The sequence below is a fragment of the Marmota flaviventris genome, chromosome 5 (genome assembly GCF_047511675.1).
Source record: "Marmota flaviventris isolate mMarFla1 chromosome 5, mMarFla1.hap1, whole genome shotgun sequence".
Lineage (NCBI taxonomy): Eukaryota > Metazoa > Chordata > Mammalia > Rodentia > Sciuridae > Marmota > Marmota flaviventris.
Window position 1 is genome coordinate 33230862 of NC_092502.1, and position 27560 is coordinate 33258421.

At 45.1% G+C, this 27560-nt stretch overlaps 1 protein-coding gene across 6 annotated transcripts; it reads right to left on the bottom strand.

Annotated features, from left to right (window-relative positions):
• Positions 1–243: 243 nt before the first annotated feature.
• On the bottom strand, positions 244–27289 carry Slc22a5 (solute carrier family 22 member 5). 6 transcript variants are annotated; one of them, XM_071612109.1, is made up of 11 exons: positions 26660–27289; positions 18033–18107; positions 17793–17896; positions 10893–11047; positions 9698–9869; positions 8507–8633; positions 6720–6820; positions 4687–4901; positions 3084–3266; positions 1959–2094; positions 244–1607 (listed from the first exon to the last, which is right to left on the bottom strand). In XM_071612109.1, the coding sequence occupies exons 1-11, from the start codon at positions 27050–27052 to the stop codon at positions 1520–1522; spliced, it is 1749 nt and encodes a 582-aa protein (XP_071468210.1). In that variant the 5' UTR covers positions 27053–27289; the 3' UTR covers positions 244–1519. The 6 variants fall into 6 exon arrangements, with proteins under 6 accessions (XP_071468210.1, XP_071468206.1, XP_027805478.1 ...); XM_071612105.1 differs by lacking the exon at positions 18033–18107 and having other exon boundaries at positions 1959–2013; XM_027949677.3 differs by lacking the exon at positions 18033–18107.
• Between the last annotated feature and the right edge of the window lie 271 nt (positions 27290–27560).

Here is a 27560-nt window from a genome sequence, read left to right on the forward strand (position 1 = left end):
GGAATCTTGTTCCCAGACAATCTAACTGCACAGACATGCTGGTCTCAGGGGAACCCAGGCGAAGACACTGTGTAGGAGGGCTGATGCGGTTCACAGTTACTAAAGTACAGATTTCCAGTACACAGGGATTAGATCTTAGCCTTATAGTCTAATCCTTAACCATTGTCAGAATTAGCCCAAAATGACAGAAAGAAAAGTTAGGTGTTGATGTGGCAAGGGCTCACCAAATTCTGGAAAACAAGATTGAAGGTAATTGCTATTATTTAAAAAAATCATTTTATTTATTAAAACTTTCTTATTTCCCAAGGCACTTCAGTAGCTTTCACAAAAATACGTTTTTTTTTAAAACCAGGTGAAACATATGCTTTAGGAGTACCATGGTAACATAATTAGAAAAGACAATTACATTGAACACAAAATATCTCCCAATAATGTTATATGACTAAAATGAGCAACTCTGAAAGATTGTGAATGTGATTTACAATTCTTTCTTGTAATTTTCCCCATGATTAGGTACCACAAGAGGAACACATACAATCACATCTTTTTTTTTTTTTTTTTTTGGCACTCAGAGAAGTGCTAGTGGCTAAGGCTGGTAAGGCCTTGTACAGTGGTGAGGGGCACAAGCCAGGAAGCTAAAGAAATAGCCTTTCCCAGGTCTTGCTGAAGGGCAAATAACTTAAGAAGGAGGAGACACAACAAACAAACAAACAAACAAACAAAAACAAAACCCCTCAATACAGTTTCGAGAGGGGAGACAATTTTTCACTAATACACTTCCTTTAAACCACAGATAAGAAGCTCTAGTAGTGAGGAGGCTTAATTTACACAGCAGTAAAAAACAGAGAGCAGACCTGTGGGCCTGACAAGCCCAGTGCTTTGATCAGATGTAAACAAGCCTGCCCAGCAGTCATAGTGTGGTCACAAATCACCTGCCTGTGTTCTGCATCTGCTCAGAACTCTTCATCTGAATCATATTTACGTTTCCCTAAAGCCTGTGGCTCCTCCCTGCCATGGGGATGCAACATCCCAGTTAATGTCCTTTGTAACTGAGAAAAGGTGAGAAATCAAACTCCCCCTGTGGAATATTTTTTTCCTCGTAAGTTCATCATGTAGGGAAAGAAGGGAGAAAACTCAGACCTCCATTTTATCAGGGGCCTTTTCAGGTAGTCCAAGATTAAAATACACATCTAGCAGATGCCTCTTGTATTCTTCCAAATCCTACAGGATCTAGTGAGCCATCGGCTTCTTAGGAAGTGTCATGTCTATCACTGTAATAGTTAGGACATATACAAGTTGTCTGTAGGTAGCCTTGGTGTCCCTGGAGGAACCGTATATATCCAGGATCATATATATGCATCCTGTGAGTGGGTATGATGCTCATCCACGAGCAAACCAGACACAGGGTCAACAGAATAAACAGCAAAGGCATTTGTCACTGTTGAACTCAGAGTCTGTACAGCCATTTCTGACAAGATGCAGGCTTTCCTTTTCAGTTCCTCTCTCACTGGAGGTTGTGTTAAAAGGCTGTGCTCTTAAGGATTGTGGGGCTTTCTTCACCATCCTTTAACATTCTTGTTTGGCTTGGGGTTTGCCTATATTTTATTCTATTAAAATAAGCAAAACAAATGTTAGGAACAAATCTGAAAAAGAAGCCTATCAGACTCAAAACAAACAAATACATCAGAAATGAGGATAACCTCACTGGGAAAGAAAAATCATACAGCAGATCTGAGATATTTTCTCCTAGTCTCCGCACTGTCCCAAAGCTGCTGTTGCCCTGGCAATGTGTGTGGAGACATGTCCACACAGGATCAGATTATTGCCATTCATAACCCTCTGATGGCTAATCTGGCCCAAGGTATTTGTGAGAGAAAGTCTGCTGGGGGCTCCACTTCAAGGGGCTGACCAGGCCCAGACCCAGTGCATCTTTACTGTGAGGAAGGAGGTCTCCTTACCCTTTGACCCTTAACATCTGGTCAATGGTGTCGGGGAGAGGGCTGCCGAAGCTTTCTGGGAAGAACAAGGTGAGGATGGCTGTCAGAATGGTCAGACTTCCCATGAGAATGTAGGGCAGGAAGCGATCATAGTCACCTGTGGCAGAGCAGACAGAAGCCCCAGCCCCAGGCTGCAGTGAGATTTGGTCTACCTCTATCCTTTTTCACTTCTAGGACTTGTAAAGGGGTCACCTTCCTTGCTGGACTTGGCCCTTCCCACAGCCTGAGATGCCAGATTGGAATCTTGTACCTAGACACTCTCAGAACCCACAGCTGGCACAGGCAGGCTCAGAGGGCCAGTCGTGCCCCCATGGTGCCAGGGAGAGATTCAGGGTAGCAGAGAAGCCAAGCCATGATGATTAGTCTATTTCTCAATGCTGTGTTTCCAAGGAACACGAGGTACTTGTCCAGGGATAGGAATAACTCTGCCACCTCTGCAGATGTGCCACAACCTGTTTGATTTGCCTTCAGGTGAGGCAAAAAGAATTTCTTCTTATTAGGTCTATGCCACATGCTCACAGAGCACTCTGGATATTCTCAGGGTAGATGCCAGTTCTCTCCAAAGGTGTGCTGGCTAGGGATGGCAGGGAAACAGCAGCTGCCATGAGGAAATAATTCTGAGGAAGAGAAAACTGGTGCACAGCCACATAAAGTGACACAAGCCTGTGTTAAGTGCTCCAAGCTACAATGATCCTCAGTGTATCACACTCCTTGAATGAACATCTTTCCTGATCCCAAGAAGAAACATCCCCAGTTAAGTATTCTGGCTCCCTAAACTTTTCTGACGATTCTTAGGATAAAGAAATTATGCTCTCTGATGAAGGGCCTGTGTGGCCAAAACAGAAGCAAAGTCCTCTTTCTCATCCATTTTTTAGCTACTCTATAGGTAGTTTTCTGTTTGGAAGCAAGAGCTTCCCCCACAGTGCCCTGGGACATGATCCCTCCCCAACCACAGATCCGTACTGGATGGATCCCATGTGCTCTGTGTGCTTGTTTTCCTGTGAGCAAGCCATCTCCAGCTCACATTAAAGCCAATTGGTGCTTCTGTCCCATCACTCCAGTGTGCCCTTGGCCCAGGGAACTTACCAAGGTAAACAAAGTAGGGAGACAGGATGCTGCCCAGGCGGGATGCTGTGGAGCTGACTCCCACACCCATGTTTCTGACCACTGTGGGGTATAGCTCAGCTGTGTACACGTAGACCATGGAGAAGGCAGAAGTGATGCCAAACTTCCCTATCATCACCAGGACTGTAGCCAAGTAATACAAGTCTGGAGGGGCAAAGGAAAGAAAGTAGACACCAACTTAGGCTATGCTGCTGTTGAGAGTTCCATTTCCTTTTTTGCCTTGGGGTCAGTTTCTATAACTTCCTGAGATAAGGGGCCATACCCAAGATTTCACCCCAAGGTGGTTCCTGAAAGGAGACTGGGGACCTACAACTCTGTGGATATATACTGTCCTCAACTTAGAAGCCACCAGATTAAGCTCTTCACAGCCCAATCAACCTGCCTTCTAGTGCAGAAGTCATTACGGACATGTCTGTTGGGGAGCTGTCTGTTCTGTCACCCCAGAACTTCAGACTGCAGGTGCTGCAGAATTAACTAATGATTCTAGATAAATGGAGAACTCAACTCTAACTCATTTCATGGTTTAATTCTACTCAGTCCTCAAAAACATTTAAAAACCATCTGAATTTTGGGATGATACTCCAATCTATCCTTCTTGCTATCTAAACAAGGAGACATGAGGGTCCTTCTGAGCTCAGATCTGAACCTCTACATCCATTCTGGGGCTCCACAATACATCCTCTGCTCCTATGCAGAAGGTTCCCAGCCTGATGGGACCTAAAGTGACTACCAGAGAATCCCAAACCCATGGGTGCACTGAGGACTCCAGGCACAGTGATGGACAGATGAGGGCCCACTGACTTTCCTAAAATGGGTCAGAAAGGGCTCCTCCCACCAATCTGTGGGATATGAAGACAATTTTAGAAAATCCTAACCATGACCTCTGGGACCTCCTCTTCCTCTCTCCCTCTCAGTTCTCACTAGTTCACTCAAGCATGCCAGGCTCACTCCCTAACCCGTTTTTGCTTGTCTCTTCTTCCTGAAATGTTCTCCTGGACTTTCTCATAGCTGAACTGCCCCCTGTTTAGGCAGCTGTTCATGACCACTCTTATGTAAACTAGCTCCCCACTATACTTTATTTTTATTCATAGGAGGAAAGACAATCTGAAAAATAAAGAGCCTTCTATATTTTCTCAACTAGGATGTGGGCTTCCTGAGGACACTAGTTTACATCTGTATCATTAGTACCAAGCCCAGTGCCTAGCCCACAGTATGTGCTCCACAGCATTGGCTGAATAAATAAAGCAGGGCTGGGAAAAGTAATGGGGATGCCCCCCCCCCCATTCTGGAGAGGAAAATGAATATAAACGCATTAACCTGGATTTAGAGTAAAATTAACCAACAGTTTCAATGGGTGTTCCTTCCCATCCCTTCAAATCCCTGGCCACAAAGAATGTTCTGGTCTCACTAGGTACTTTTTCTTGATTTTCAGGCTAAGGATGCATATATGCAGGGGATCTGTGATGGGCTTCATTTTATTCTTTGAATTAACTAAGGCAGGTAGCCTGGTAGAGAGTGGGTGACTCAATGAAGACCCGAGACTGCTGATGCATATGTTCCCTACCTGGGGGCACCAGCTGCACGAAGAGAAGGACACTGCCACCCAGGAAGAGAGCAGTGGCCATGGAATAGCGCCGGGGCACATGTTGCAGCAGCAGCCAGGCTAACACGTATGCTGGGACTTCAACCACCGCCGAAAGAAAGCAGTTCAAATAGATGTCTCCATGCAAGTTAGGAGTATCAAGGGAAAGTCCAAAGTAGCCCACTGCAATGGTCAGCCTGCAATGGAGTGCAGAAGAAAGCTGGAGAAGCAGTATCCACTCTCCCACCTGCACAACTTGAAAAATGCAATTACTTCAGGATGTTCCAAACTACCCTAAGCAGAGACTAGGAAGGCAGCAGTAGATTTAACCCCAAACCTTACTTCGCAGAAGAAAAGATAACTCCCCCCAGCCCAAGTGGTACAATGGTAAGTTCCTGTTTCATGCATTTTGAGAGTATGCCAAATACCAAGGGTCCCAGCCAAAGGACCAGATTTACCTCACTAAAAGAAATATTCCAGCCTGCCTTTCAGCCTCAAAACCCCTGAGATGAAGACTTTAGAAAAGCCTATTTCCCTATTCTATGAACCTCTCCAAACCTAGCAACTGCAGAAGGAGCTAGGGAATGAGTAAGGCAGTAGACACCAAGTCAGGAGCGACAGGATTGGAAAGATAATATCAATAAAGTGCATCATTAGATAAAACATTTGGAGAAAGACCCCCAGCAGATGATTGGTGGTGACCAGCCAGTAAGGGCCTGGTCAGAGGCAACTGGCACCACCCCCACTGTACTGTGGAGATAAGAGGGAGAGAGATGGTAGGGCCACAGCCTCTCATCTGCATGTCCTCCACTGTTTCCTATGCCCTTACTGGGCCCTCTCCTCAGTAAGTATTCTCTGTTGATGACCCAGACCTTTATGCTGTTACCATGAAGGAAAAGAGTATGTCCACAGTTCCTGGGAAATTTAGAGAAGGGAGGAGTGGCTGGGTAAACCAAAAGTGGGTGACTCATCATGGGTTGGCATGTCTAAGGTGCAGGCTACACACTAGTCCTGTCTTGAGGCAGACCTGGGAAGCAGTGCCCTGCCCTGGGGGACCGTGGCCCATTCCTTGGAAATGGGTGACTCATAGTGCATCCCAGTGAGCAAAATGACGGGCTCCCCAAAGCTGGTTGGTAGAGAGCAGTGGAAGAGCGCTGGGGCACATGTTGCAGCAGCAGCCAGGCCAACACGTATGCTGGGACTTCAACCACCGCCGAAAGAAAGCAGTTCTCATAGATGTCTCCATGCAAATTAGGAACATCAAGGGAAAGTCCAAAGTAGCCCACTGCAATGGTCAGCCTGCAATGGAGTGCAGAAATGAAGTCTGCCTCTGCCCTCCTCACCCATCCTATCACTATTCACCCAGGAGGCTTGAAGTCTCCTATAATCCCAGGGTCTGGATATGAGAAAAAGCTATCCAGACTCTCAGATGTGTTCCTTCTCTCTGGTAACTCACACATTCCTTCCTGACTCTTCATGAAGTGCCTTGTTAGATGGGATCTGTTGAGGACATTTAGGCCATGGCCCTGACTCCAGGATAGTCTCTGAACATCCCAGAAGGAGCATATCCCACTTCCACATTTCCAGAAAGTCCTTAGACGTCTCTGTAGCCTTAAAAGACAATGTGTCTTCACTCAGATCCTTCTTAAAAGCCCCAGCTGGCCTGCTCAGACATTATCTGTGAGTAGGTAGAAGGGAGCAGGGGACAACAACTACTAAGCAAGGACGTGAAGTAAGCAATGATTCACCTCAGGACGTGGGGAGATCCCCAGTGGTCCCTAGTTCTCAAACAGCCTCCACCACAGTTTTCATTCTCTTTTTCTGAGGTTCTATTACATTAAGAATTATGACATGCCCATTTCTTCCATCCATCACAGGACACATCCCTTTCATTTTCTGATGACACAGTCTCAATTTGGATCTGAGGCACATCTGCAAATAAGAGGCTCAAGAGCCACCTCCAGAAGCTGATTGCCTTTCTTTACCGAAGCCTCAGGTATGTCTCACTTACGCACCACAGGATTATGGACATGATAGTGACTATTCGGATATTTCGGGTTCGGAACAGATCCAGGATGCGGTGGGACTGCTGCTTCTTGGAACGTAGGTCTTGTAACTGCAGGGACAATATGATTGGGGGCATGGGAAGGAAAGAAGGTTGAAGACTTAGAACATACAGTAACATAACGTAAACCTGGCATCATAGCTATCTTGCTTCTCAGAGTTAGGGAGTGTGTTATCTTTCTTTCTTTCTTGAAAAGAACAGTAGCATAGTGACGATTTTGGGATGCTAAGTCTTCCTCAGGTCTTTGTCAATAACAAAGACAATGAAAATGAGGAGTAAAGGGAAGTGACCAGTTCCTCAAAGAGCCCAGTGAAGTCGGAGGCCCAAGCAGACAGTTCCCTCGCTGCACCATCCCCATCCACCCATCAGTGGCCACATTCCAGGGAGGCCTCTAAGCATTCCTTCCTAAGGCTGGCTCCCTGCCCTCTGGGTCAGAGAGAGAAACTGGCTGTGCAGTTTATTGATATGACATTTTAAAAAGATTCATGTTTTGAGTCCTCCTACCATGTAGTTACTGGTCTGCTTCCAGGGGGGGAAAATTCAAATTGAAAAACAGGAAAATTGACCTGAGCTTCACCCAGAGTAACTTCCTATGAAATTCAGCACAGCCAAGGCCATTAATAAACCACATGTCTAAACATACTGATGTTGCTTTCTTAAGCAAACCCAGCTTTGGAGCTTGTTTTTCCCAAGTTAGAAGTTCAACAAAAGGTCAACTTTGGACTTAAAGGATCCCCTGAAATAGCCTCATTTCCTCAGAGATGCTAGTGGGGCTCATGGGTTCACAGAGACTGGTTCCTCACTTAAAAGTCACCAAGGCCAACTCATTTAAAAGCCTTCTGTGAAACACTCCTGCCCTAACCTCTGCTCCAGAGCCCTTTCCAATACGTGCTGAGTGAGAGCTGTTGCTAAGCCACCACTTAAGCTGGATGCCATCAAGGCTGTTGTTGGCCACTGGCCTCTTATAACTGGTCTCTCTTGAGCCTGGAGTCTGCATCCTGAGTCCCGAGAGTCTCTAACCCACCGGCTGCTCACACTTCAGCATGATTGCTTGAGGCTCTTCCCACAGCCAGTCCCTAGTCTTCCTGTCAGACCACAGACAGATTCCAGAACCATATCAGTCAGCATTTACAGATCCTAACCTATTGTTGTAGTCATGAGTTTGAGGGAAATGTCTGATGCAGAAGGGCAGAAGGAGAGGGAACAGGAAGGAAAAGCAAGAACCAGGAACAAGGCAGAGCCAAGAAGTGTTCATGGTGTGTGAGAACAGGGTTTGCAGAAAAGTGGAGAAGGAAGAGATGGACTTCAGAAGGGACCTGGCTTCAAAATGATATGCAACAACTAACCACTGAGGGTGAAAAGAGGCTGAACACTGCCAATGGCAAATCTAGTTGTGTTTTTTTTTTTTTTTTTTAATGCTATGTGCTGGATTACCTTTATGATGACAAATCACCTTAGGCATGAGAAACAATGATTTCCTGAAATGCTGACATTGTGTAAGGTCTATTTCTCATAAAGGATGTATTTTATTATATAATTGCCTAGAAAGTAAAATGTATGAAAACCTAAAAACCATGGGAAAGGAGAAACATGTTAGGCAGTTGGAAACTATTACTCAACTAATGAGTATTAAAACAGGGCATGTCTCAGGGAGACGTAGGGCTCAAGCTGGGCTGTGTGCTGCCATCCTCAAATCATGACCAGCGTAGCCCCCACTAGTTCCCACATGGTGCTTACCTCACTAGGGTCAAAGATGGTCGAGGGTGCAACAATTCCATTGATTTTGGCAGCTTTGCGAATGATCACCTCAGCCTCTTTGTATCGTCCCTGAGAGATGAGCCATCGAGGGGACTCAGGGATAAACCTAGAAGTTCAAATACAATCTCAGTGAGGCCTCCTGCCCAACAGACCAGTATAGTATAACTGGAAGTGGGAAATGAGTTTTCAGATCCAAAATTAGTTTTGTAGAGTGTTAGATGTTCACAAATCAGAAATAAAGAGATGGTCCACACCCAGTAAACCTGAGGTGCGAGCTCTAGGGTAGGCTATGGTGTATAAAACTTGGAGGGCCCTGCACAGGCTAAGGGGATTCCTACACTGGCTGGCCATCTTCATTTATGAAGGGTGGTGGTGCCCCCTGCTGGTTCTAAGAAGACAGGTACAAGATGGGATCTTGAAGCCTGGCTCCTGCTGAGGGCTCAGCCAGCCCTTACCCTACTATATTCATTTCTTGTCCCTAGCATCCACAGAAGCTTCTGCACTGGCCCATTGATCTCTATTTTCTCCTTACCCTTCCCCTAACTTATCCAACATACTTGGCCTCTGTACCTAGAGTAACCTGGAGCCTTGGCACTCACCAAGACCAGGTAGCCCTACAGACATAACTAGGTCCCATGATGAAGTATTTTCTTTCCCACTATGCCCTGAAATCTTCTCCACTCCTCGTGGGCCAGTAATCTCATCTTCCCTGACTCTAAAGGATGATTCCTCTTCACTCTGACAAATGGCCTCTTCTCTGTCCAACCAGTCTACATTGCATGGCCTCTGCACAGCCACCCTGAGGACATCACTTTTGGAGCACTCTCTCATCTCCCCATGCCAAGGGATGAGGCCAGCAACACACTGCCAGAACCAGGGCTTTGCTCTGTTGTTCTGGGGTCTGAGAACTTCCTGGAGGTCACACTAGACCCCAGCTTCTCACACCTACTTCTCCCCACACTTAGATCAACCCAGAACAGGGCTGAGAACAAGTCTATTGATGTCTTGGGATTGTTTTGTTTTGGTTCTTCCAAGTGTGAAGAGAAACTCTGAAACAATATCAATAATCACACTTCCTGTCTCTGGGAGCCCAAATTTGAGGGCTGCTGCTGCCCTCTAGTGAAGGCCAGATGGAAGCCACCCTGCTGGAAAATACAGGGCCACACTCACCACCAGAGCGCAGCACACAGCACTCCGGGCACAGTCAGTGCCAGCAGCAGCATCCGCCAGTCTCTGATGAAGTAAGCAAACAATGGCAGCACCATGAAGCCAAAGGCATAAAATATGCATACTCCTAACGTGGAGAATATAATACGAATTGACTTGCCAAGAATTTCAGTTCCTGTTCAAAACAAGGGAGGAGAGAAGTTAGCACTTTAATTTGGATTATTTTCTTATTAATCTTCCATGGTATCAGTTTCAACATAGAGACAAGGAGGCAGCCAGAATTATTTCTATGTTCCCAAGCCCTAGGGAGGAGATGGATTTGAACCCAGTCCAGTCTGACACACTCCTGGGAGTACCTCACTGAGGCCTCTCAGCCCCTTAGCCATTGTTCTATTGTGAAATGTCACCACTTTGCTCAGCCACATGCTAAAGATACCATGTTAGCGCCTTTCAATTTCTTATATGAGGAAGAAATCATTAAAGGCAAAGTCATTACTAAGTCCACACATGCTGACTATTATCCTTCGAGGAAAAAAATTCTATTATATGTGAAAAGAAAAAATAATCCAATATAATAATCCAATAATCCAATATAACCCAAGGAACTCAAAGATTTTATTGCTGGAGTCTGATTTCTCCAAACAGTGAGACAGACAACCTTTTCAGCGAGAACAGGCTGGACTGAGCAAAATCCTACAGTGTGTCCTCTGAATCAGAACCTGAAGGTGACTGAGGCCCATTTATGCCCATCCACAGACATCACTGGCCACAGTGCTCTGCAGAGGTGGCAGTTCTCTTCCCCAGCAAGCCTGCCCATCACAGCCCTTACTTCCCTGGCATGCCTCCATCTTGCACCAGCTACCTCAGTCTGGGTACTGATAGGCTTTAAAAAAGGATGTTTTCTGGTGAGTTCTAGCAAAATGGCAAAAATTACTAACAAGACCAAGGTGCCACACCTTGGAGGTCAGCAAAGAACCAGAAATCAGAAGTCAGGCTATTGTGCCACTGGGGATCCAAGGCTGGTCACTTGTCTGGCTTAGTTTCCTTGCTGATAAACTGGGTTCACCAGGAAGCTCTGGCCAGTGTTGCTAAAGACCATTTCCCTTTGAGGAACATCAGAGCTGTCTCCAGAAAGGCAGGTGGTGGGATGACAGTGAAACACAGGATCGAGTACTCAACTCCAACTTGATGGCCATACCCAGGACAAATGCTGCCACGTAGTTGGAGATCTGGCCCATGCCTACAAGGACAAACAGCACAGTAAACATCTCGAAGTTCTTTGAGAAGATCTGTAGGAAGCTGAAGCCTGTCTGCATGCCCATGGTCACAAACAGCACGTTCTTCCGACCAAACCTAGAAAGGAAAGGAGAGTCACAGAGAACCAGCTGGGATAGGTAGCAGAATGGGGTTCCATCAAGAGAAGGGGCTGTGGGCAGTGTTGCCAGTGTACCCAGTGCCCATACAGTCCCAGGTTCCCAGTCCCCATGCTGTTACTCCTCCCCGCTTCCCAGAACCAATGTGCAGCCTGGACACCACAGTCGTTCAAAAGGCAGTGCCACAATTATGTTGATGACAGCAGGGGACTGAAACACATCAATTATGCTTAAATCATGCATTCACAATGACGTTTTAAAAAGAATCATATCATCTACAAACAGTGATGATTTGATCTCTTTCCTTCCTATTTTTCTTTCTTTTATTTCCTTCTCTTGCCCAATTTCTCTGGCTAGAATTTCTAGTGCTATATAGAATAAGAGTGATGAGAATGTTCATCCTTCTCTTGTTCTAGATTTTAAAAGAAATCTTTCAGTTTTTTCCCCATTCACTATGAAGTTGGCTTTGGGTTTGTCATATGAAGCCTTTATGATGTTGAAGTAAGTGCCTTCTGGCCCTAGTTTCTTGGGTGTTTTTATCATGAATGGGTGCTGAAGTTTGTCAAAGGCTTTCTCTGCATATATTGAGATGACTATTGTGATTTTTGTCCTTGATTCCACTTATGTGATGAATTCTACTAATTGATTTGCATATGTTAAACCGTTCCTGCATCCCTGGAATGTGGCCATGATGTATAATCTTCTTAATATGTTGTTGAATACAACTTGCTAATATTTCATTGAGGATTTTTGTACCTAAGTTTATTAGGGATATTGACCTGTAGTGTCTGTAGTTTTCTTTCCTTGATGTAGCCTTATTTGGTTTTGGTAACAGGGTGATACTGGCTTCATAGAATGAATTTGGAAGTGATTGGCTCCTTTCTATTTCTAATAATTTCAGGAATATTGGCATTAGCTCCTCTTTAAAGTTCTTGGAGAATGCATATGAGAGTTCATCTGGTCCTGGGCTTTTCTTTGTTGGAAGGGTTTATTATTATTGTTATTATTATTATTATTACTGTTTTGATCTCATTACTTGTTATTGGTCTGTTTAGTTATAAACAATCCTTTTGGTTCAATTTTGGCAGGTCTGTACTAGTCTAGAAATGTATCCATTTCTTCTAGATCTTCTAATTTATTGGAGTTTAAAATTTCAAAATAGCACCTAATTATGGATCTTTCTCTTGGTCTACTCAGGCTCACACATTAATATCTTTGGGAAACACACTCAGATATAACCAAAATAATGCTTCACCAAATTTCTGGTCATTCATTCTGCCCATTGTGATGCACTTATCTTGTGTAAACTTCCCAGATACAAAACCCTTCCCTAGAATTAGCTTTCTACTCCTCTTATATAGTCTATTTTTTTTTAAAATGAGAATCTTGTTTTGGGGGATTTCTGCTTTCAGGATTTCAACATTCAGGATTTTAACCTTAGAATTGTGATTTTTCAGGATTTTAGACTTTAGGGATTATGGCATTTGGGATTGTGTCTTTGGGATTCTTCCATGAGGAAGTAGTTATTTTAAGAGTCACACTAGTTAGTTTAGTGGTTACTTATGGGTAAGGGAGGGTGCTGTAATTGAAATGGGGCACCTGGACAGGGCTTCTTGATGGACAACAAAGTTCTATTGCTTGCTTTCGTGGGGGTTACAAGATTATTTTTGTGGAATAATTCCTTAGGTCACACATTTGTTTGGTGTAGTTTTCTGTTATCTATGCTCATTTAAAAAGTACAAGTTGATGTTTTGTTTTGTTTTAGATGGGTTTACTTAAAATAGAGTATCACAAACAGGAGGAAGAGTCAATCTAGTGGGAAGATTACATCTATCGAGCACTAGCTGACACCCACCTTATTCAGTGAGTGTACTGAGTATCTATTGTCCTAGGCACTGGGGACATTGCTTAAAAAAAGATGCACTGTCTCTACCCTCAAGGAGCTTATAGTTTACTTGATGAAAACATCAGTCACACTTTCATCAACAGACAAACTGCTGAATATGCGATTACATACCCAGACAAGTACACTGAAGAAATGGCCCCCAGGTCCACAAAAGTTCAAAAAGGCACTCATCCAGAACTGGGGTGGGGCTGGGGACTGGGCATTGGGGGAGGGTCTCCCTGACAACAGGACAATGATGAGTCCCAAAGGGAAAGTAGCTGGTTGAAAACAGGGGATTAGGGTATAGAAACCAAACTTTCAAAGATACTCAGTCTGGTGTTGAAGGGAGACCAATATAAATCCTATGACAACACTTCATCTACCGACTTTTAATAGGTACTATGATGGAAAGTCATAGGAACCAGAGTATTGTAAACCTTCTATCCTGAGGAGCCCTGGGGGTGGCATGGGGAACACTATAGACTCTGAGAAGGACACACACCACTGTGGCTGGAGGGGCACAACAAACATGGGCTGGCATCATCTACGCCCAGATTTCAGAGGGAAGTAGGAACTAGACTGCGTGGGGCCTTGCAGCCGTGTGAGAGAATTTGGTGTTTTCCTTCAATGTAACAGTTTTTTTGTTTGTTTGTTTCTTTGTTGTTTTGATTGTCACAATTCAGGCAGGGGGTGCTAATAGCACCTAATGGGTAGAGGCCAGAGATGTAGCTAAATATTCTAAAAAGCCTAGGAAAGCTCCCCACCACAAAGAAATATTTGGCTGAAAACATTAATAGAGCTAGGTTGAGAAACCCCGGTGGAGAAGGATTTCCACCTGCATTGTTCTGTCATGAAGGTGCTCTACACACCAGTGGAGGGGAGGTGAAAGCAAACTAACTACACAGCACACTGGTATAACCTCTGCCCCACTTCCCTATCCAAGGTTCCCTAAAATGGTAGAGAAAAGAAGGTCCAGGAAGCTCTTAAGCAGCATCAGTCCTTGGCATTTGGGAACTGTAACTAGAAAAGCTTGCTTTTAAGTCTGTATGCAAAGTGGTAAACACACACATTTCTACAAAAAAACAGGACATATGAGTGCTTCTCAGTGAGTGCTGTGTCTCTCATGATTCATAAAGATGACTGAATAACGTCAGATAAAAGGCTTTGGCAATCCAGGATTATTTAAATTGCTCTTGAACTTCAGACTTAATAATACACCAGAAAGAAGGATAAACCTTTGTCCCATATCAAGAGTTACTGTTGAAGGCATGACTCTATTGCTCTTAGGTAATTTCTTTGGCTTGCTTAGAGGCAGTGAGGTCAGAAGTGTTAATCCCACAGAGGACTAGGACTTCTCTGGTAGTACAGACAAGCTTGAGGGGTGGTATTTAGAGCTAAAGGCAGGGGCTACAGTTAGATCAGCCACACTTTAACTATTTCATTTCCTGGACTTAACTGATTCTACTTAAAAGAAAGTTCTGCTACCAAAAATTTAAAAAATGTTTGAAACGCAGTATGTTAGCCTCTCTATAGACTAAGGTGATCCTCCACATACTCATGAATTTTGTTTCCCTTGTTTCCTTGGAAGTAGACCTTTTGGAAACTTCCCTCAGGTGACCATGGTGTTACATGGTAAGCAGGTTCTTAAGATGACCCATAAAGATCTACTTCAGCCATGACACAGTTGATCCAGAAAAACACATCAATTTTCCACTGTGAACTTGGGGAACTAGCTCCTCTCTGTTCACATTAACGCAAGTCCTCTGAGCCTCAATTGCCACTCCACTCCCAGAGAGTTTCCCCCATCTCCTAAGCTCGGCCCTGACCCTCTCCTTCTTACTCTGCACTCTCCTCTGGCCCTTATGTCTATGTTTAGGGTTCCGACGAAGGAACTACATGTGACAAATTCCCAAATACACTTCTCCAGCCTGAACCTCTCTCAAGGTGCACCATACCCATACATCCAAACACATACTCAATTTCTCCACCTAGGGGTCTCATAGTCACCCCCAAATTGGTATGTTTCGATTAAACTCAACATCTCCAGCAGATATGGTTCTCTTCCAGCATTCTCTGTCTTAAAGAAGGGTATCATCTTTCACCGAGTTAGGCAGGCCAGAAACCTTCCTCCCCTCCCTTTCCACTCACCCATTAGCCAAGTCCTATTGACTTTACCTCTCTACCCCCACACCCTAGGCCAAGCTACCGTCATCTTTTGTATGAACTACTGTGAAAAATCTCTTAATTTGTCTTTCCACAATCCCTCCTGCTTCACTTCAATCCTTCCTCCACAAGGCTGCCATATCTTTTAAAAATTTTTTTTTTTAGTTGATGGACCTTTATTTTGTTTGTTTATTTTTATGTGGTGCTGAGAATCAAACCCAGTGCCTCACACATGCTAGGCAAGCACTCTACCACTGAGCCACAACACCAGCCTGGTTGTCACGTCTTTAAAAAAATACAAATCTGCTCACTACACTCGTTCAATAGCACCACACTGTTCTGTCACTGAAGCCCAAACTCCTCACCATGGTGTGCTAAGCTGTGCTTGATCTTTTGCTCAGACTCTGCCTGCCTGGGAGCCCTCATGTATATACCACTCTCTGTTTCTACCACACTGAACTTTTTTTTTTTTTTTTTTCCTATTCCTAAGCATCCTGTCTAGGCTTTAGTACATGCTGTTCTTCCTTCCCAGAATGCTCCTTCTTCTACCTTTTCAGTGAGCTAATTTCTACTCATCTTTCAACTCTCAGCTCATGCTTCATTCCTCAGGGAATCCTCCTGTGACTCCCCCTTTAGACACTCTGCAGCACCCTGTACTTCTCGGTATCACTCCCCATGGCCAAGTATAACAATAATTTTCTCATCAGTAGTAGGATATATTCTGCTTTGCTAGAAGGTAAGTTCTAGGAGAGCAGGGCCTTGGAGCAGTAGTCCATACAAATTGGAGGATCAAGACTATCTGGGTCTAAAGCTTAACTTTGACCTTGCTGCTGAGTATCCTTGGGCACATACATTATCTAACCCATGTTTTACTTCTCCACTTATAAAATGGGAATAATGATAGTTCCTACTTCCTAGGGTTATTAGGACACAATTATTTGGTTTTCTAAAAAAATCCATATAGTACTTATGACAGAGTATGGCACATATTGGGCACATCTTTGTTAAACCAATAAATAATTAGTCAATGCTTAATACTAGATAAAAAATCTAGAGAAGTAAAGGCCTTTCCTGGACGAGGGCCAGTGTCTCTGACCCAGCTAGAATTGTCAGTCTGTGGTCATAGTCTATTGAACTCTTTAATGCTTACTGGTAACTACAGAAATTTTTCTGATGTTAATCACTAGATGACACTTTGGAAAAGATAGATTTAGTGAGAAATTCACATAAATTTTTCATGGGTAAAGACTTAACAATAATCCATAGATGCAAATTATACCAAAACATTACCCTGAGTTTGTGCCACAAAATAAAGCAGAATTGACCCTAAGGGAAGATGTTCTCATCCTTAACTTCTCTATGAGAGCCCAACCAGCCAGGAGGATGCTGGTTAACCTTTTTCCTGGGTGACACAATGATTCTGTGGGTGTTTCCTTTGTGGTACTGTGGCCAAGGACTTGCTGAAGGCCATTGTTTTCAACTTCAGGGTTCTGTGACAGACCCTGAAGCTTCAGAGAAGTAAATATAGCACAATGGACCCCTTGGTGGATGGGGGAGCTTATATACAGTCCCTAATATTTTGCACATATTTCTTTTTTTTATTTTAGTTTCACCTGATAGTACGATGATCTTGACATATCATACATTTGAATCAGATGGGGTTTGATTTCTCATTTTTCTGAGTGTACAGGTTGCAGAATCACATTGGTCATGCAGTCACGTATATACATACAGCAATAATAATATCTATTTTATTCTGCTGTCCTTCCTTTTCCCCCTTCCCCTCCCCTCCCCTCCCATCACACTCTCTACCCAATCTAATGTGACACACTTCTTTTTTCCCCCCTCACATCATCATACATGTATTCTGTATAACAATGAGGGTCTCCTTCTATCTTCCATGCAATTTCTCTTCTCCCTCCCTTTTTTGCACATATTTCAGTGGTTTTTTTGGATACCCTACGCCAGAATGGACCCTGAGTTAAAAGTTTTAGAATTGGGTTGTGGTTTGATCCTTAGCACCATATGAAAAAATGTAATCAACAAAATAAAGTTATTGTGTCCATCTATGTACAACTAAAAATATATTTTTTAGAAGTTTTAGAATTATGCCAATACCCTGTTTATGACAAATGCGTAAAGAAAATATTTGTTCTTCTTGTCTTACAGTAAGTGCATAACCTCAGGCCTCTTAGTTAAGGGGCCTCAGTCTTGAGGACATAAAAGAGTTCTTCACTTCACACCTCTGCTGGCTGGTGAGATCTCTCACCTTATACAGAGAATGCTGTTTTTCTTGGGAATTCAGAGGTAGCCACCATGGTACAACCTACAGATCATTTGCCTCTTCCATCTCAGGGACATCAGAGTGCCAAATCACCCAATGAAAGTGAGCCAGGCTAGTACAGAAGTGAATCATGGAATAAAAATTGGTCACTGCATCATGGATACACTCTGCTTAGATAGATCAGGTTTCTTTACTTGGCAAGAGTTAGAGAGAGGGGACGAAGAATGTTAGCCTATTTGACTTGGTATGGAGTTTATACCAGACACAGCTTTCTGTTCTTTTAAAATATAAGGCCCTCAGCTGAGAGAACAGTACAATCTGAAGTCAAGGCCAGGCATGTGCTACTTGCTTGGTGCCATGGTGCCCTGCAGCTGCAGGAGGCAGACACCTTACCTGTCTGAGAGCTGCCCAGAAATGAAAGAGCCCAGCAGCACACCCACAAAAAACAAGGAGATGGTAAGCGGGGGCTTCCAGTCATCTTCACACACCAGGTTCCACTGAAAGAGGAGCAAAGGATATATCACTCACCTCTTTGAAAAAAGGTCTTAAATTTAAGGTTTCTTGGAAAATGAAATCAGGATGTTCTACATTCCTGCATGATCTGGTGTAAAAATTCACCCAGGCAATGGTCACTTGAGCAGCAGAGCAGACAGCAGGTGACCTCTCCCTCCCCATCCTGTCTTTCATAGTTTGGGCTCCATTATCTTGCTTCCATTGAGGAAGAAAGAGAGGCAGGGAATAACATTCTGCCCAAATGCCAAACTCATGTAGCAAGTTCTCTTATGCTCATGCCTAAGAATGTGGACAGAGTCCAGAACTGTGGAGGGGGCAGAGTATGCTTTACTCAGTGGGCTTCAAGCCACTGGAGGGGTGAGGGAGTGGTGAGCCTAAAGGTCAAAGCATCCTACAAGGGTCTGAGCACAGTGTACACCATCTAGACCCACTCCGTTAGCTCTGCTCACACTTCCAACCTGGGCCAATGACCTTTATCCTTATTTTGATATTTGGAGCTAGAATCCAAATGCTCTACACCAACAATACTAGGCCCAACTGCAGTTGAGAGCTCTGAGCTGGGAGTTAGGAAACTCAGTTTTAAGTTTCACTCAAGTGTTAGCTTCTTGTCTAACCTCAGACAAGTCCACCCTACCTCCCACAACACACACACATACTGTGCCTAAACTTTCCTGTTGTAAGACAAGAGACTGAGGTAGGGAACAGGCTATGCTGCTCAAGTTTCCATACATAGTGTGTGACTCCCTCTATATTATTACTAGGAACAAGAAAAGAGATCTGCAGGCAGGAAGGAGTACATGGGGATTAAGTTAGACACAGACTTTAGGTTATCCCAGCCTAATGAACCAAAAGAAGAAAGCAAGCTGAAACAAGAAACTTTGGTTTCAAGAAAAATGTTTTCAGAACAGAGACTGCGCACGGTAGTAACCTTTGCAGGCTTCTCACATGCACGGTCACCCTTCTGGGAATTCAGACCCTTGCTAGCTTGGCACTAGGCTACTGCCTGCCTTCCATGGAGCCTGCTGGTTCCCCAGTAACCATCAAAGACAGGGGGAAGGTGTAGATCCTGGAACAAAGCATCTCTTACAGGTCAGCAACAGAGGCTGAAGCAAGTCTGCTCTGCCCTGTTGGGCTGTGTGTGCACATAGCCTCTGCACACCTCTAGAGGGGTTGGATGTCTGGGCACAAAGAACACTTGCAGTGACAAGGTTCTCTCAGGTGCTGCTGTCTCTCCACTTTGGAATAAGCATTTGCCTGGATGGGCTGAGTATGGTGATGATTCCCAACCCAGGGAAGAACTGGGGTCAGTGAACACCCAAATGTGGAGGAAGCCTAGCAGGAGTCAAGGACCCTGAGTACCTAGACTAGAATGCTCAGGATGCTACAGCCTTCCCACCTGTGCACCTCAGTGATGTCATCTCTTTGGCGGGTAGATGAGTGTCCTAGGGCAGGTCCAATCACCCATGGCTGCTAAAGCCAAAACTGGGACTAGTGGGGAGACAAAGTTGAGGGAGTCATGACAGGGTGCCAGCATCTAAACTTCAGGAGTCAGATTATGGATACTGAGTATGATGGGATGTTACTTTTGAAACAACAAAGATGAAAAGAAGGATTCAAAGCCAACAGCTGTTTCTCAACAGGTCTACCACAAGGACTTGGGAGTGATTCAGCTAAGTTAGACTAGAGATGCTCACAGGCTTCTTCAGTGAGTTCTGGTGTTGTAGACCCCAGTTGGGTCTCCACAAAACAGGTTTCCCGAGAATATAAGACTAGCAAGGCTGGGGGACACCCAAACCCAGGGCAGACGGCTCTTCAAAGGACAGGATGACCACAGACATCTTGGGATTGGCCTGGAGCATCTCAGGCTCCTCATTCCCCCTCCTCCCTTTGGTACATCCTGTCCTAGGTCAAGGCAAGTGCGTGAGTTACAGTGCCCTCTACCCACCACTGAGTGCCCTTGACAACTCTTAGAGTCTGGCTTTGGGCTCTCTGGAAGCCAACTTACATTAAGGTCTCTTTCTTCGTGACCACAGAGGGGTCTGTGAGTAGGGTCAGGAAAGGTGATAGGTCTCAAAAATGAACACAAAGAGCAGGCATGAAATCGGTCCCACCAACCAGCCAATCAATCCATTCACTTACCTGCCAACCACCAGACAGACTTCAGTGGACTCTAGGACATGGTCTGAATCCTCCTGAGGGTGGGGAGGGGGTAAGAAGCCAACAGAGTCTAGGCTAAGTACTTCCCACTTAATGTGTCTGCGAAGGAACATAGTATTCTATACTGAGCTCCCCAACTACCTAAATCAGCTATAGAACAGCTTTTTGATGTCTCTACTTGGGCTGTACTGGCTGATAGCAACAAGTGTCAATGTTCAAACAGAATGTGTGGACTTGAGATTTAGGACCCAAGTCTAGCATCATTACCCCTCAGCTGGGTGGGCTGGGAAAGCAGGTCCAACTTGAAAGAATCTGGGAGCAACTTTGGTGAGGGGCCTAGACTTGCTCTTCTTCCTGGTCAGAACTGAACCTTTCTAGCAATGATGGCTTCAGAGTTATATATATGTTATGTGTCTGAGCTTTTCAAGTTGTGCACTTTAGATATTTCATTTTCTTTATAAATTTATGCCTCTAGGTGTTAAACTTTTTATGAGAGGGAGAACTGTTGAGAGCCACAGCCGAAGGGGCCCCAGCAAACTTCCAGCTGCCAGCAAACTTCCAGCTGCCGGCTGATGATTAGCTCACAGCAGCCCCAGGATACCTAGTAAGAATAGTGTTAGGAGAATAAGATAAATGTATCCATAATAATGGACCTTCTTGCCAAAATACTCCTGTAGGAATATTTTTTGTTGGTAGTACAATAAATAATAAAGGCAAACTTATATCAATTCTATCCAAATGCATATTTTCAATATATGTTTCAATGATTCTTAATGCCTTTCTCGCTTCAGGCGTTAACATGCAGGGTGAATTTGGATCTGATGGACCTTTTAGGATATCAAATAAAGGTCCCAACTCTCCTGTTGGTATACCTAGATAAGGCGTTATCCAATTTATGTCTCCTAATAACTTTTGAAAGTCGTTAAGTGATTTGAGTTGATCTACTCGTATTTGAATTTTTGGTGGACGGACCATGGTTGAGGATAATAGAACTCCTAAATAATTAATTGGAAAATTTAATTGTACTTTATCTATTGCTATCTCTAGATTATAATTTTTTTAATAAGTTTGTAAGTGTGGCATAACATTCTAGCAATGTGTTTTTATCGTTGTGTGCTAATAATACATCATCCATATAGTGAAATATTTGTAGTTCAGGATTTTGATTTCTAAGTGGCTGGATTACTTTGTTAACATAAATTTGACACATAGTTGGGCTGTTAGCCATCCCTTGAGGGAGTACTTTCCATTCATATCTCTGATCAGGACCTTCATGATTCAGTGCAGGGATAGTAAATGCAAAATGTGGACTATCCTCAGGATGAACTGGAATTGAAAAAAAACAATCTTTAATATCTATAACTAAAACATACCAAGTTTTTGGCAAAGCAGACAATTGAGGAATCCCCGATTGAGCAGGTCCCATAATAACCATCTCATTATTAATGGCTCTTAAATCTTGCAATAATCTCCATTTACCAGATTTCTTTTTGATGACAAAAATGGGAGTATTATGGGGAGATACAGAAGGTTGTATATGTCCTTCCGCTAATTGTTGTTTGACCAGGTCATGGGCTGCTTGTATCTTTTCTTTAGTCAGGGGCCACTGAGGAACCCATACTGGTCTTTCTGATTTCCAAGTAATTTTTATTGTCTCAGTGGCCCTTTCTGAAAATCCAACCCATGTCTGTCCGTTCCTTGATTTATTTGTATTGGTGCTGCTATACCTTGTTCTTGTTTTTCTAATCTTTTTCCTTTCCTAAAACCTTGTCTAGTCATAATAGTGGGTGCATTTTGGTTGATGTTATTTGTTAATGTCAAACCTAATTGATCTAGGACATCTCGTCCCCATAAATTTACGGGAAGATGATCCAATACATATGGCTGTATAGTTCCTTCACATCCTTCAGGATCCTTCCAATCTAATACCATTGCACTTCTATGGGGATTAGTCACCACTCCTAGGCCTTGAAGCGTTTGAGTGGCTTGTTGTAAAGGCCAATGTTTTGGCCATTCTTGACGAGAGATGATGCTAAGGTCTGCACCTGTATCCACTAGCCCATTAAATTCATGTCCTTGAATATTTAGTTTTAGCATGGGGCGAGAATCTAAATTTAAAGAAAGCATAGCCCAATCTACACCTGTGGAGCCTAATCCCTTAGAACCTCTTTCTACAGTACGACTGGAAAATTTATCATGTAGGCTGGGTATTATTAGTAACTGTGCTATTCTATCTCCTGGTGAAATTATTGATATACCCTTTGGAGAACTGGCTATAATTTTTATTTCACCTTCATAATCGGGATCAATTACCCCAGGACTTATCATAAGTCCTTTTAGAGTAGAAGAGCTGCGTCCCAATAATAAGCCTACTGTTCCTTTGGGAAGAGGTCCTTTTACCCCTGTGGGAATGATTTGAACTCCCATCTCTGGAGTTAGTACTGCTCTGGCGGAGGCGCAGATGTCCAACCCTGCGCTCCCTCTGGTTTGTCTGATGAGGGATCTGATGGACAATGTGTCCTGGGCACTACCCTGATGGGGTTGCTGGGTTCCTCCAGTGCTCCGTATATTTGTGGTTTTGGGCCCCGGAGCATTGGGCCCCCCTGTCCATTTTTTGGCAATGGAGCCCGATGCCTTTCTCCACGATATCGTGGATAAACACCTGGTCCTTGTACCTTGTATGTAACTGGCATTGCTTTTCAATTATGGGATGTACAGAAATAACATAGTTCCCTGGGACTAAATGTTCTTACCTGTGAATTGGCTGGAAGGGAAAAGAGATAGGGTCTGTGCCCATAAGGTGAATATTCTTCCCTGAGATGTACCTAGGCTGAGCGCATCAATGGTCAAGTACACTGGTAGGCACCGTGTGTTACAGAAGACCACATATTCTTGTCCTGCCTCCCACTGCAATTAATGGTGGATCCTTGCCAGGTATCATGGCATAAGCCTGTAAGTCCCAGCTACTTAGGACATGGAGGCAGAAGGATGATTTGGGCCCATGGGTTTGAGACCAGCCTGGGAAACATAGAGAGACTTTGTTTTAAAAAAATAAATTAATACTAGATCCTTGCCCCTTGGCCATCAGGGCAAAGACAAAAAAGTATTCGCTACCATATCCTCTACAATGCCTGGTGGTGATGCCCTCTGTGGAGGAGTAGCTCATGAACTGTTTGGTACATGAGTGAATGAGCGAATGGACAAATAAAAGGGCTGCCAACATCATAGTATTCTTTGAGCTTGGTCCTAGGTCTTGTCTCCTCAAAGTCCAAATGAACCCTACATTTCAATCTCTACAATAAATTCTTTTGTTTCCTGACCCCCTTGCCTGTCAACTCTCAGAACTTGGACCCAGGTTGATAGTTCTGAGCTAGCTAGAGAAGGGGCTCAGTCTGACCACTCATGGTCAGATTGGTCCACTATGATTAATTGCTGGGGGTTGGGGGGGGAACACGGGGTCTAGCAAGTGGCTTCTCTGGTTTGCCATAGGGCTGTAAAGGCATGGGTAAGGTTCTGTGCTTCCCCTAAGAAAGTGCAGCAAAGGCACAGGTTTCAGGTCTCTCTCTCTCTCTGGTCTTTCCAGCCTAGAATCAGTCTGGCCCAGCTTCCCAGGGTGCTGGGTTTTTTGTCCACATAGGCTTGTGGATAACTGTGGGGGCTCTCCCATCTCCCAAGACCATCTAGGCATGAAACAAGACTGAAAGAAAAGCTAATTCAGGAAAAAAGCAAGTGAGTCAGAGTCCTGCCAAGGACTGGGCCCTGGGGTTTCTGGAGAGGAGGAACATGAAGGGAGCAAGGTGATGCAGAGGACTGCCAGGTCTCAGCTGAAGGAGCCCCAACTTGTAGGTGCCAGAAATTTTAGAAGTTTCTCAAAGACACTTTCTGCCTGCAGGTTGGTTTGGGCTGTGTTGAAATCAAAGAACAGGTAGGCCCTGCAGCCTGAAAAATTAACCCAGTTCCCAGAGGAAGGGGACAGCCCTGGTTTGAGAAGCACTGAAAGGTGAGCTGGATGATTGAGGGGCCAGAAGAAGGGTCTGCTAGAAGTATGCGTATCATTAAACCACTCGTGAAACATGGGTGCATAAATCTCTTTCACCTCATAGTGTCCCCTTCTTTCTGCTAATCCTAATGCCTTGATCCAGATACACACAGCACCAAGCTCTAGTCAATGGGGTGGAGAATCACTGTTCTTTTAAAACATTCTAGTCAATCCTTTTGGCTTCTTCCAAGTTTCCCTTCTATGAATTAAACTAGCCATTTTTCTTAGTTCTTAAATTTCAGATTTCTTAAATTATTCATTAAACTATTCTGTAAAAAATTTCCCAAATGGAAATTTCCCCTGCATTCAATACTGTGTGGAGATAAGGGAGATGCAAAGTTGGACTTTAACTTGAAAAAAGAAAAAAAAAGAAGAGCTGAGGTTTTAGTTGTCTATCAAATATGAATAGATACTCAATACTAGTGTATTACAAACACCTCTATGTTTCCTTTGGGTCAGAGGGCAGGCTTGGAGACATTAGCAAGCATGGGACTAGCTGCAGCAGTCAGCAGGCCTGTCTGGGTTGAAAGATAATGAGCCTTAGAACAAGTCATCAGAATGTTGATGAAGCAGCTTCCAATAGTGACTATTCCCTTAAGAGGAACCAGCAGCCTTGAACTTCCAGTCAAGCATTCCAGATCCCAAACAAAGAGCTAGGTAAAGCATTAATCTTGCCTCCCTGCAAATACTGACCTGTAAGTAGGTAAAAGTGCACATAGCTCTTGCGAAACTGCTTACACAGCTAAATGAAGTCTAAGCATACATATATAAAACAGTTTGACACTGACAGCAAAGTAGGGTCAGAAGGGTCAGGACAATTCCACATAGCTGGCCACTGAGAGCTAGCTCATCAGTGATATCACCATTCTGGGGAGAAGGTAGGATAGGGACAACAAAGTAGGAACAAATGACTTAAATAAGCAGGAACACTTCAGGTTAGGGGAAAACCCCAAGAGGTACCATGAGCTGATTCTGACCTCAGGCCTCCCCTTTCTTTGGGCAACCACAAGTAGAATTTGTAGGAACTCCTAGATCATGGAGCCTGGCTTCCTTCTGTGATCTATGCCTGCAACCCCAGATACAGACTCTGCTTTCACAGTTTTCACTGGCTTCCGGGGAGATAACAGACACACTTGTGAGTGTATAAAACAGAATTTGGGACAATTTGAAATTCTGATTCTTTGTGCACTCATGGGTCACAAAGCAGTAGGCTGCTTCCACTTAGTGACTCTTTTGTCAAGGAGTGATGCTTCAGGACACTGGAAAGATGTCACTACTGGAAAGATGTCACCTAGTAGGGTGAGAAATCCCAGTGGGGCTTACTTAGGTCACATTCCTCTTACTTTTATATGGAGTGAGCAGATATAGATGCTGAGGATGTCAAACTTCTAAATAATTACAGAAAACACATATGTACACACAGTGAGTCTCCTGGGGCAACTCTCAGACTCTACCCTTGAAGAGTGACAGCCCTCAGAAGCAACAGACCTTGGCCTTCAGAGTCCCTGTAAGGTTCTTTGATGCTCTAGGAATATCAGTACCTGCCTCCAGCAGGGTGTGATGCCAGGCCAGACCCATGACTTCTGCCATCATTCCTTTCCCTCTGCCCTCCTGCTACATTTTCCTGCGATTGCCATCTTGAACACACGGAACTCATTCAGAGGCAACCTCCTCAAGGAAGCTTTCCTTAACCACAAATTCCTAATCTGACATGTAGTGAACCTAGTGGCGCAAAGCCTATCAAGGAGGACTCTTTTCATTGACCTGCTTACTCAGTTCTACTGAGACTCCAGGGAATTAGTGTAATTACCTTAGTAAGTCTCAAAGTACATCCACATGCACCATTACCATCAAATGACTATGGGTTCACCTGGGGACAGATAAAGCTACCCAAAAGGAAAACCCAAGGGGCTAAAGAATAAGAAAGGTACTGCCTACCTTCAGTCCCTATGAACTGAGGTTAGTTATATGCTTTCACTAAATCTGGCCAATTATTTTTGACTGAATACATCATCAGGTGCATGGGTCTTTAAAAAGGTACAGCTTCCCATGGGCCAAAGGAAAACAATTCTTCACAGGGTATGCCCAGACTGTGGAGGGAAGACAGTTTTCTACATATGCTTCCTTTAACTTTAAAAGTTCTGAAAAGAATAGTTATTTCTTTTCTCTGAACAGATGCCAAATGGCAAGTCAAAATGGTGACAAGTCCTGACTCCGCTTCTCATCATTTCCACTACCATCTAGAGAAAAGCTGGATCACTCAGCATCTTAGAGCATCTCCCAAGGGCTGCCAGGGCCTTCTTGGTTCCATCTCCAATGTGGCCATCAGGATTCAGGGCCAGCCTGACACTCTTGTTGTGAGGGTCATGCTCTGGCTGTAAGTCAACTCCCAAGTAACTCCTAAGCCACCTGGCTGGAGGATGCTCATCACCAGGGTATCCTGTGGGATGGGAAGGTGACAGCGTCCTGTGCACACCTGGGGGTGGGAGGGTTCAAAGACCACATCTGTCCGCTCTGTGTCATCTGACCCTGGTGGGGGGCTGCTACCCACCTCGGTCACGATGGTGGACAGGTAGACGTCCTGGCTGAATTCCCAGCCATCCAGGCAGCTCTCCTGCTCCAGCTGCTCCAGGTCCACGTCGCGTCCCGGTTCCAACCCGAGTGCTGAGAAGTTGGAGATGGTAGCTAGCCGGTAGCGGCGGCAGCTGTGGGGCACCTCGCGATCGTCCTGCCGCACCAGCGGGATACTGTGGTTGCGCCACGCGCTGCTCAGATTCGCGGTGTCCGGCACACGGCAGTGGTGCTCCGGGGTCCCCGTCAGAAACACGACTGACATACCGTTGAAGCCATTGGGGATGATGCTGGCACTGAGCAGGAAGAAGATGAGGCGCTGGAAGGGCCCCCACTCGCCCAGGAAGGCGGTCACCTCCTCGTAGTCCCGCATGTTGTCCTCAGCGGCCCGGGGATCACTGGGGACACCGCGGCGCGCGGGGGCGGGGCGCTGCGGGCGTGTGCGCACCCGCCGCCCGAGAGAACGAGCGAGCGAGGAACGCACCGGAGACCCCCCTCCGACTCGGGAGGCTCGCGAGCTCCCGCTGTCGCCGCCACCGCGGCCCGGGTGCCGCGGCCTGCCTTACATAGGGCGCGAGGCCGGGGCGGGTTCCGAGCCTGGGCCGCGAGGCTCGCCCCGCCCCCGCCGGCAGACAGTGCGGCAAGGCGGGGGCCGGGGGAGGGTGACGCGGTGGGCGGCCTCGCGCCGGGTGCGCCCGAGGCAGGGGCGTGGTCTTGCCTCCGGCGGGGCCGGGCGGGCGGGGCTTCCGCGGTCCAGCCACCCAGGTGGCCGAGCGGGGCGCCGCGTCTGTGGGTCTCCGCTGGCCGGCGGGCCAGCTCCCAACTTACTGCCCAGAGAGGGAGGGCGACTGGCCTGGACTCTGAGGGACAGCCCTGCCCTT

Coding starts and splice junctions, on each gene's coding strand:
- Slc22a5 (XM_071612109.1), bottom strand. CDS start 27,052: ATGCGGGACTACGAGGAGGTGACCGCCTTCCTGGGCGAGTGGGGGCCC. Junction 11,048..17,792: donor TCTGGGCAGCTCTCAGACAG/GTAAGGTGTCTG, acceptor TTTCCTTTCTAG/GTTTGGTCGGAAGAACGTGC. Junction 2,095..3,083: donor TCCCTACTTTGTTTACCTTG/GTAAGTTCCCTG, acceptor GCTCTGCCACAG/GTGACTATGATCGCTTCCTG.